Raw genomic sequence first — 12089 nt, 5'->3', positions numbered from 1 at the left:
TATTCTAGACATCATTGTCTAGTGTTAGAAATTAATATACAAAATTTCACTGCCGACTGACCCAAGGTAATTTGTATATACTAAATACCAACTCTCTGGTTCTTTTTGAGGTAAGTGTTAGCTATTCCCTCAACCTTGAGAATAGATTATAACAAATACAAAATTCAGACCAAAATTTTCCATACATATAGACATTTCCTATGCAAACATTTATTGAAGCAGACACAAAACATTTTATACAACCTGTTTTGTAAGCTTGACAACATCCCGGCAATCTGTCCTTTTTGGTGTTTTAACTATCACCTTGCACAGGTTTACTTGAGCAGATGTGGCAGCATTCTGTTCCCATTGTAGTGAGTATCAGGCCGTCACAATCACAGGACCCAATGACTGGATGTGGGATTGTTTAGAATCAAGCCCTACTAAGATACAGGCTGTGGCCTCACAAAATTCTAATACATTCTTGAGAAGTGTGAGAGTTTCTCTAAATATTTTAGCTAATCCCCGCATCTCAAATAACTTATATTTCACCAATGAGAGCCCAATCCTACCATCATGCCGATGAACAAGCTTCCGATTTCAGCGACATTAACCCAGTTCTCACATTCACTCTGCTCGTGACCAAAGCTTCCAGTGTGACTTTGGTGATCATGGAAGTCCTCATGGTGGCCACCTCTGGAGCATGGCCTTTCTTTTTCTTTTTTTTTTTTTAATTGGTCTTTAGGTTCTAGGGTACATGTGCATTTTTTAAAATTATACTTTAGGTTCTAGGGTACATGTGCACAGTGTGCAGGTTTGTTACGTATGTATACATGTGCCATTTGGTTTGTTGCACCCATTAGCTCATCATTTACATTAGGTATTTCTCCTAATGCTATCCCTCCCCCATCCCTTTGCCCCATGACAGGTCACGGTGTGTGATGTTCCCCACACTGTGTCAAAGTGTTCTCATTGTTCAGTTCCCACCTATGAGTGAGAACATGCAGTGTTTGGTTTTCTGTCCTTGTGATAGTTTGCTCAGAATGATGGTTTCCAGCTTCATCCATGTCCCTACAAAGGACTTGAACTCATCCTTTTTTATGACTGCATAGTATTCCACGGTGTATATGTGTGGGCATGGCCTTTCTAATACACCACCAATACTTCCTGACATGTAAGTTTCAAGCAGGGCAACTTAATGGCCCTTAGATTTCAAGCTTGACACAGACAATATCATACTATCCAGGTAAAGTATTTTTAAGTAAAATGCTGATATAAGGTCTAGAGTCCAAGCAAGCGGTTAGTAACTCTAACTGGAACGAAGAGCCATGGATAAGTACTAAGCAATGAGGTTGTAGATATTTGTGAGAAACAATAAGTAGAAAACATTGGAATATCATATGTGATAGAAATGACCATTAAGAGCATCCATATACAGAATGAATTACACCAGGAAACAAAACATGAAAGGAAACTTTTATGATTTATTTCTTTGTTTTGAATCACACTTGTTGAGCACTCCCTTCTTTAAATAATTAATACAAGTTCATTATATAAAATTTGGAAAAGATAAAAACAGATAATGAAACAAACAATCACCTCAAATCCTAGCTCCTGATTATAAACATAGTAAATGCTTAATGTAAACCCTTTCCATTTACTTACATCTCTACACATATAGCTTTTACAAAACCTATTTTCCATAGAATGTACTATGTTTAATTTTTTTCTAATAAAAATAATGTGTATTGAATTTAGAAAACAGAACAGCACAGAGAAAAAACAAATCTCCATAATCCTTTCACTCACAGGAACTGTATTTTATTTGTACTTGGATCCTAGCAGCTAACACAATGCCATGGTAAGCATACTGCGTTGTTTGCTTAATAACTTCTCCCTAATAAAGAAAGTGTTTGCCTGTGCTGTGCTTACAGAACATATTCTAAAACCAAAATTGTAACTACGGCTTAAAGGAAAGAAGGAAGCAAACCCATTTATATTAGAAAATGATTCTAAAACATACTCCTTGATGCCTTGGCTTTTTATTGCAGGAATTGACCTTTCTCAGCAAGATATCCATTGCCCAAATTGTGTATTGCATGCCAAGGAGTTAAGTCAGATTACTGCTGTACCTCTCACAATCTAAGTTCCACATCTCTATTTGTATTTCAGGGAAAAAGATTCATGGTGCACCAAATCATTAAGGCTCTAAGATCTTTGCAACTCCTAATGGTAGCCCAACAGGGAAAGCTATTGTAGGGCAAAAATAGCCATAGGATTAGAGAAGAAAGCCTTGTTTGCGATGCCATTGCTGCTGTGTACACTACCTCCTGTGATGTGGCATGAATGGATTTAGACATAAATCTAAGGCTTTGTAGAATAAGCACCCTCATCAAATAGTATTTATTGGGGCTTATGGCTGAGATACTGTTTTCCTTAGCAACCAGATGCAGCAGGAAATTTGATTGAGAATAGGAATTTTAACACAATTACACATATTAACCTTTTATGCAATCTCTTCATAACCCAGTAGTTTTAAAACCATATACTTAGTGCTTGGAGTACCAGAGATTTGTATGGAGTACCAGGGATTTGTAAAGAGAAAGAGGGAATCTCAGTTTGACTTGATTCCCTGGTTATGATGAGGTACAATTTTTTCCTTCACATTTTCTAAAATCAACATTGGAAGTGTGCAATGATTAATGTGATAGCCAATTTCTTCTTCCCTTTATCTTCCTACAGCTCAACTAGGTCAAACCAGGAATGAGTTACAATTGAGGAAATATTTTCCACTTCTGATCCCGCACACAAAAAAAATACATACACGTAGCTATTATTTTCTGTATTGATGACATGTTAGTGAGTTCTTTAAAATGAGGCTGAAATCTGTAAATTTCTGTGTTCAAATGAAACTCAGTTTCAGAAAGTAGTAGAGATTAGAAATTTTGGACAATCGAGCAAACTCTTCTCTAGGAAACTGTCCTCTGAGATGCAGTAAAGGAGCCAGAAATGGGCTTGAAAGCAAAGATGTTTCTAAGTGGAAGGAAGGGGAGCTATTAGCTGAGAGAAGACTGGGTAAGGGCTTAAGGAGCCTAGAAAGTTGAGGACAAACCTCTAAAAAGGCTGCCAGTGGGAGCCTCTGCAATGCAGGTGACAAATGATCTTTGATTGTGTTCCTGGTTGTATTGTGGATTGTGTAAAGAAGATAAAATAGCTAATGCTTACTTTAGGGAAACACAAAATTCTACACGAATTCCCCAGGCCCAAATATATAGTGTGCAAAGATTTGGGAGAAATGAAGTTATTTCCCCAAATAACTATGAGGAAGAATACTTAACTGCCCCTCTATTTTAGCCGTCTGGCTCTAATTGTGCTGTATATGCCAGTTGTCTAGACCCTGTGGTTTAGAAATCCAGCACTCGGGTGGTCTGATACACTCAGAAGCCTGTAAGAGAGCTCTGATGAGCAGAAGGCATAAACTGCAAATTCCTCTTTAGCTGCTAAATTTAAACTGGACTTGATTGTCTCCACTGGATATATCTTAAATCCACAAATTGGTGGATCTTTCTCTGTGGAAGAAAATAATACAACAATGAAAACCAAAATAGGACAGTCCTCATTCATATTCCATTGCATTAAGTCAAAAACCTTGAGGTTGAAAAGATGAAAAAGTACTTATTGTTGTTAAAATATGAGGGAATGTTGAATAAAGGTAAGAAATAAAGAAAAGCAATTATTTATTTAAAAATAAGAAATTAGTTTAAAATTCTTTGTTTCAGCCTGTGATTCACTAGTACATTTTATTAAAATGAACTTATGCTATTTCTCTGTAGACTCGTAGCTATATGTTCCATATATTCCATATATTCTGCTGAACTTGAGAATATGCATTGTTTTTAGATTTGAAATCTACCCCTTCTTTAAAATGTATTCTATATTATACTTATAGGCATATTACATTTATATATGTATACACACATGTACTGATCATACATATCATGTGCCAACAAAAAAGGTTAATTTATATGGATTATTATTTGTCACCCAAAAGTGTAATAAATTTTAGAAAATATTTTCAAATGGAGTTAGAGGCAGAGAAAAATTTCTATGCTTATATCACGTCTACTTATGCTGTATATTTATCCCTGACCAGAGCATAAATGTATTTGAGGGGAAAGATTACTTAGACATATGTTCCTGCCTCCATATGCTTGTGTAGATAGTCTTCCTTGGAAGGCCTACCCTTCTTCCTCTTGGCCAATCTGATTACTGGCATTCGGATCATGTCTAGAAAGAAATGTTAGCCATCCCTTGAAGAATATCTTTTGTCCTACCAACCTCACGAAGTCTTTCTTCATTTTCTGCAGTCCACAGTGACCTCTCCTTTCTCTGAACTTTTGTATCATCTAAAATGTGTACAACTCATTTGATAGCTTTCATAAATGGTCTTTAGTTTTTTGTTCATATATATCTTATCCCTATTTCATATTACATTTGAGGGTAGATGTAGGTCTTAAACTTCTCTGTGTCATCATTGCTCCTAGCTCAATGCCTTTTACATAAAAGTATAATACTTATAGATGATAAGCATAATCACTTAAATGATTACTTAATATATTTTTCTGGTATATTTCTTTGGCACATAAGCAATACTCACATTCTTGTTTACATTAAACTTGGTGGGTAGTAGGAACTCAACTATGTTTCAACTATTGTTTAACAAAAATTTAGCCAAATAGTTCTGCATTTTAAAGACGAATATTTGATAGTGTTATAGACAAACACTTTAAAGAAATGCCATTGTTGCTTTTGAGTGTATCTGAAAATATTCTTTAATATTCAAGCACTACAGTAGAAGTCTTTTTTCCTCTTAAAATTCAAAGAATGGTTTTTGCCTTTCATATGAAGAAAACAGCTTAAAATGTAGTTTTAAAAGTATGGTACTTTTTATGTAGCTACCCCATATTAAGGACTTAGTTTCGTTTCAAAAGACTTCTTTATGTTGCTTGAAACTGTGCTTTTCAATTAGTGACGCACTTTAGACATGTGAGTGCTAAGTATTTTTGCCAAGCATTGTCCTCGTATTTTTAACGCTTGCTTTTTACATAGTGGCCAGCGTTGGCTGTGGATTGGTTTGAATAAAAGGAGCCCAGATTTACAAGGATCATGGCAATGGAGTGATCGTACACCAGTAAGTTAAAACATTATTGTTTTAGGTAGTATGGAAGCACTGTTTCAATAACAAGTTGTTTGTTAAATAATACATCCACACCTAAAATTTATATGGAACCAAAAAAGACCCTGAATAGCCAAAGAAATATTGAGCAAAAAGAATAAAGCTGGAGGCCACCACACTACTTGAGTTCAAAAATACACCTCAAAGCTATAGTAACCAAAACAGCATGGTACTGGCATAAAAACAGACACATAGACCAACAGAACAGAATAGAGAGGCCAAAAATACATCCACATATTTATAGCCAACAGGTTTTCAACAAAGATACCAAGAACACACAATGAGAAAAGGACAGTCTCTTCTATAAATGATAGTGGGAAAACTGGATTTCCACAGGCAGAAAAATGAGATTAAGCCCTTATCTCATATCATATACAAAAATCAACTCCAAATGAATTGAAGTACTAAATGGAAGGCCCCAAACTGTGAAACTACTAGGAGAAAACATAGGGGGAGCGCTCCATGACATTGGTCTGGACAATGATTTTTTTGGATATGAACTCAAAAACACAGACAACAAAAGCCAAAATAGACAAATGGGATTATATCAAACTAAAAAGCTTCTGTACAATAAAGGAAACAATCAACAGAGTGAAGAGAAAACCTACAGAATAAGAGAAAATATTTGCAAATTATATATATATATCTGATACAAGATTAATATCCAAAATATAGTCATGCATCACTTAACAATGGGATACATTCTGAGAAATGCATTGTGAGGTAGCGGTTTTGTGCAAACAACATAGAACATACTTAAACAAACCTAGATGGTATAGCCTACTACACATATAGGCTACACATCTAGGCTCTATATTGCTCCCAGGCTACAAACTTGTAGAACATGTTACTGTACTGAATCCTGTAGGGATTTGTAACACAATGATAACATAGAACAGGTACAGTAAAAATATAATCTTGTGGGAACACATCTTCAAGGGATGGCTAACATTTCTTTCTAGCCATGATCTGAATGCCAGTATTCAGACTGGCCTAGAGGAGGAAGGATAGACCTTCCAAGGAAGACTATCTACACAAGCATATGGAGGTAGGAACATACCTGTAGGCCATCTGTGGTTGACTGAAAGGCCATTATGCAGTGCATGACTGTAGATAAGGAACTCAAATCAATAGCAAGAAAACAACCTGATTTTAAAATGGCCAAATGACTGAATAGACATTTCTCAAAAGAAGACTTACAGATGGCCAACAGTCATATGAAAAAATGCTCAACATCACTAATCATCAGGGAAATGCAAATTAAAACCATAATAAGTTATCACCTCCCACTTGTCAGAATGATTGCTATAATAAAGACAAAAGATACATGTTGGTGAGGATGTAGAGAAGAGGGAACTTTTGCACACTGTTGGTGGGAATGTAAATTAGTACAAACATTATTGCAAACAGTATGAAGATTCCTTAAAAAATTTAAAATAGAACGAACCACATGATCCAGCAATCCCACTACTGGGTATATATTCAAAGGACGTGAAATCAGAATGTTTAAGAGACTCACAGGGTGACTGCAGCACTATTCACAGTAGCCAAGATATGAAATCAACCTAAGTGTCCATCAGCAGATGAATGGATGAAGCAAGTGTGATACATGTACACAATGGAGTACTACTCAGCCATAAAAGGGAAGGAAATCCTGCCATTTGTGACAGTGCGGATGACCCTGGAGGACATTATGTTAAGTGAAAAAAGCCAGGCACAGAAAGACAAATGCCATGTGATGTCACTGAGATGTGGAATTAAAAAAAAAAAAAATGGATCTCATGGAACTAGAGAGTAGAATGGTGGTTTCCAAGAGCTGGGGCAGATGAGGTGGGGGACTGGGGAGATATTGGTCAAAGGATACAAAATTTCATTTAGATAGGAAGGATAAGTTCAAGAGATCTGTTGTACAACAAGTTGGTTATAGTTAATAATATGTTAGATTCTTGAAAAATGCTAAAAGTAGATGTTAAGTGTTCTCACCACAAAAATGATAACTATGTGAAATAATGCATTTGTTAATTAGCTAAGTTTAGTCAGTCCACAATGTATATATACTTCAAAACATCATGTTGTGTATGATAAATGCATATACTTTTATCTGCCAATTTAAAAAATAAAATAAATACATTCACATATCATACAACCATTAAAATTATGTGTCAAATGAAAATAGAGTCATATACAGGCAGTAAGGGAAAGACAAGTTACAAATCTTCTTTTTATTTTTAAAAACTCTTATGTATAGTCTCTCTATATATAGTCAAAAAATAATAAAGCTATAAATATAGTAGTCATCTTTGGGTAGTATGAGTGATTTTTTTCTTTTTGAAATTGGGTCTCTGTCACCCAGGGTGAAGTGCAGTGGTGCGATCTCAACTCACTACAACATTCACCTCCCAGGCTCAAGCGATCTTCCCATCTCAGCCTCCCCAGTAGCTGAAACCACAGGCGCCCACCATCACACCCAGCTAATTTTTTTTTTTTTTTTTTTTGAGAGGAGTCTCGCTCTGTTGCCCAGGCTAGAGGGCAGTGGTGTGATCTCACCTCACTGTAAGCTCTGCCTCCCGGGTTCACGCCATTCTCCTGCCTCAGCTTCCCGAGTAGCTGGGACTACAGGCCAGCTAATTTTTGTATTTTTTAGTAGAGACGGGGATTCACCATATTGGCCAGGCTGGTCTCTAACTCCTGACCCTGTGATCCACCCGCCTCTGCCCCCCAAAGTTCTGGGATTACAGGCGTGAGCTACCGTGCTCAGCCATGCCCAGCTAATTCTTATATTTTTTTGTAGAGATGGGGTTTCACCATTTTGCCCAGGCTGGTCTCAAACTCCTGAACTCAGGCAGTCTACCCATCTCAGCCTCCCAAAGTGCTGGGATTACAGGTATGAGCCACCATACCTGGCCACAAGTGATTGTTTTCAAAGCTTTCTCTTTATGCTATTTATTTTCATTTTTATAGTGAGAAGCTATTCTTTTTATTATCTAAATATGGAAGAGTAATACAAAAAATAAAATATCTTTTTCTGGGGGGACTAGGTGGGGATGAGAGTCTCGCTGTGTCACCCAGGCTACAGTGCGGTGGTGCCCTTGTGACTCACTGCAGCCTCAACCTCCTGGGTTCAATTGATCCTCATGTCTCAGCCTCTCAGGTAGCTGGGACCACAGGCACATGCCACCACATCCAGCTAATTTTTGTATTTTTTGTAGAGATGGGGTTTCACCGTGTTGCCCAGGCTGGTCTGAAACTCCTGGGCTCAAGCCATCTGCCAATCTTGGCCTCCCAAAGTGCTGGGATTACCGGCATGAGCCACTGTGCCTGGCCAAAAGTATCCTTATTGGAGGAAATTATTTGTTTGAAGAAACCTCTAAAAAAATCCTTGCTATTATTCCACATGTTTATATTATCCTAAGGAGATATTAATGTAATGGTTATAGGAGCAAAACTATTCTCAGATATTCAATATTTACTCCAAATTATGGTTGTGTCACCTCGTTTTTTATTCTTTCTAAATGTAAAACTCCTTGAATTTATTTTTAAATTGGAGCATACCTGAGATTAGTTAATCAAATAACAAGCATTTCAACACGTGCAAAAAAAATGAGAAAAGCATTTTGCAAGCTTGATTCTCTATGACTCCAGTGGCGAACTTAATACACCATTAACCTCAACTTCTGAAACTGTGGCTTCCTTTGTTTGGAAACTTATGACATTATGCCATTTGCTAAGTCCTCTCATGATTCAGCATCATGATATAAAAAAGAGATGAAAAAGTTTTCTTTCTGTGGCATATGAACACACTTGAGTGATTAAGGCTGCCTAAATTACATCTAAATTGCAAATATTTATACATCAGTCTTAAATTCTCAAGCCTCTCTTGTCTTTTCAGGTGTCTACTATTATCATGCCAAATGAGTTTCAGCAGGATTATGACATCAGAGACTGTGCTGCTGTCAAGGTCAGTACAGTGCTGGAAAATCTGCATATTTAAAACATAAATCCATCATCATATGCAATCAAGTAATGGATCCATGGAGTAGCTTTGTGTGTGGAGCATGATGTTAGATGTGGTGAGAGATAAGCACACCCATGGCCTGGCCCTCAGCAGCCTAACTTACACTTCATTTGAGAGGATAAAATTCATATTCAAGAAAACCTCCCTCATTACCATGCAGTAATAAGCTCCTAATGAGTGGGCTGAGGAAGGCTAATGAAATTCAGAGGAGGAAGTGAGTCCCATGGCCATTTCCAGAAAGAGGTAGGACTTGAACTGGGACTTTAAGGATGGATAGAGTTTCTACAGATGGGATAGGGTAAGGCTTTCTCATGAGGGGATGGTATGAGAAAGTGGCATAAAATAAGGTGGGAGTGGAAGGAAGAGGGCAGTGAGGAGAACAGAATACAGATCAAGAAGTTTTCATTGGTGCTGTCCTTGATAACAGTATTAGGAAATCAGATTGATGCCACGTTCAGGAATTTCTACACTTCTAGATAGGCAACAGGGCATTTTTTAAAGTTTCTGAGTAGGGAGAGTCACATGAACTAAGGAGGGTATGAGGAAGATTCATCTTGAGACAGGTGACAACATGCAACAGGTAAGATTGGAAGGCATAAAAGACCGGTTAGGCATCTTCCTTTGCAGAATGCATTCATGTATCCATTTCATAAACAGTCCAAGGGGTCAGTGAGGCACTGGGGGATAGAACAGTGACAAGGTACAAGGCATAGCCATTGTCTTCACAAAACTAAAGTCTAGTAGAAAATAAAGACAAGTAAACAAGCAATTATGACACCATTGAGTAAGGACTATGCCAGGCGAAATACAAGTTTTATGCAAGAACAAGAATATTATGAGACAATAATAATGATGGTGATGGTGAAGGTGATGGTCTATGGTGGTTGTGATGATGATGATGATGGCAGCAGTTAACACTGATCTGATTAATTCCTTTATCAGCCAACCACTGTACTAGGCATGTCACATACGTCACACAGCACATAAGCAATCTTGTGAGGTAGGCACTGTTACTATATTCATCTCACATGGCAATTCGAGCTGTGAGTAATTTACTTCAGCTTACATGGAGTAAATTTAAACTAAAAGAACTGAGATTTACACCCAAGTGTGTCTGGGTCTGGTACTCTTAACCACTATGCTATATGACTAGGCATTTATAGAAATAGAAAGGGTACTGATTTATGGAGAAAACTGCATGTTTTAGTTTAGATATTTTGAATCCAAGCTAGCTATAAGATGTATGCTATGGTAAGTTGAGATCAGGAGTCCTAAGTTGAAAGGAAAATGTATATTTACAAAAAAAAGGGCCAAGAAGTGAATTTGGAGGAACTGCCAACATATAGAGTGAAAAAAAGATGAAGATGGAGGAGACATCAGGTAATATCTTTGATTTGTAGTCCAAGAAAGAGATTGAACAAAGTGGCTAACCAGAAATGTTACAGGAAGGCTGAGGCAAATAAGAACTCAAAGCCACAGGAAAGCACGATTTTCAAAGTAACTCTTCTAGTAATAAACTGTGTAATAGATGGCATTTTTATAGATTCCCAATTTAATATAAAAGGTGAGAACTTCAGAGAAGCTTATGGAATTTTTAGGAGTGTTGAGAACACTGGTACAATAAACTGTGTTCTAGGGAAATAGAGTTGCCAAGTATGGAGAGATTTGAAAATCTAGCAAATAAATAAAGAGATATTAATGCAACCTGCATCAGGAACAAGCCCAACCAGGGCAGTGTTCTGTAAGGAAAATCTTACCTCACCTGCCACAGAACCCCCACAAACTTGGTCTTGAGTGAAAATAGTCCAAGAAGTGATGGATGCTCTCCCGAGTAATGCCTTCCCCTGTCCTTTTTCTCCTACTTGCTAACTGGATTTGTAGTGAGCCATCCTGGAGAAGGGCAAAATCCTAGAAATGGCATGGAGAAAAAACACCAGAGAAGGAGCCTGAGCTGCTGAGGCTGGACTTTTATGTCACTTTCTGATCTAATTTGATCACAGCTTGGTGCTTGGATACCTCTGAAATAAATATCCTAACAAAAATTGTCAGGCGAGGGGGAGAAAATTTGCATTTTGGACATAAACATGACCTTACAACATATTTCCCTTATTAGCCTCTTTGAAGGCTCTTGCTCAGGGTATTACTGTTTAAATATTCCATTAATTCATGTGTTCATTTATTGAACAAATATCTTAGGTGCTAGATTTTGGACATAAACATGACCTTACAACATATTTCCCTTATTAACCCCTTTGAAGGCTCTTGCTCAGGGTATTACTGTTTAAATATTCCATTAATTCATGTGTTCATTTATTGAACAAATATCTTAGGTGCTAGAGCTAAAATACAGATCAAAATCATAGGACTTACAGTTCAGTGTTCCATAAGGGATGTATCAACTTCAAAATACTCTGCAATACTTTTCCTCTTTTAGGTATTTCATAGGCCATGGCGAAGAGGCTGGCATTTCTATGATGACAGAGAATTTATTTATTTGAGGCCTTTTGCTTGTGATACAAAACTTGAATGGGTGTGCCAAATTCCAAAAGGTAAGTGGTAATTGTTACTTTTCACAACCTTCTCATGTTAACATTGTGAATGCTCAGTTCAAAGTACCTAGGGGAGCATTGTAATCTCTAATTCTAAGGTCTAAAAGCCTATGATGATGCAATTGATATGTGGAGCACCCCCTGCCTGACTCTGGCTTCGAATAGAAGGCTAGCTTATTGAAATTTGGTGACATCTTACTCTTGATCATGCAAAAATTTGCATAGAAGATAAAATGTAAGGTTCATTTAGGGAGATTAGATTTTGGATGAAATTATTTTAAGCAAAAGGAGAAATGTAGAATCGTTTTAA

At 37.1% G+C, this 12089-nt stretch overlaps 1 protein-coding gene across 1 annotated transcript in view; it reads left to right on the top strand.

Moving 5' to 3' along the window:
- The window catches only part of LY75 (lymphocyte antigen 75), a 99431-nt gene that overhangs the window by 32042 nt on the left and 55300 nt on the right, over positions 1 to 12089 (top strand). The window contains exons 14-16 of the mRNA XM_038002067.2: positions 5089 to 5170; positions 9105 to 9173; positions 11665 to 11779. Of these exons, the coding sequence (XP_037857995.2) occupies positions 5089 to 5170; positions 9105 to 9173; positions 11665 to 11779 (266 nt within the window). The remainder of the gene's footprint in view (positions 1 to 5088; positions 5171 to 9104; positions 9174 to 11664; positions 11780 to 12089) is intronic.

The sequence above is a fragment of the Chlorocebus sabaeus genome, chromosome 10 (genome assembly GCF_047675955.1).
Source record: "Chlorocebus sabaeus isolate Y175 chromosome 10, mChlSab1.0.hap1, whole genome shotgun sequence".
Lineage (NCBI taxonomy): Eukaryota > Metazoa > Chordata > Mammalia > Primates > Cercopithecidae > Chlorocebus > Chlorocebus sabaeus.
This window is presented reverse-complemented; position numbering and strand designations above follow the sequence as displayed.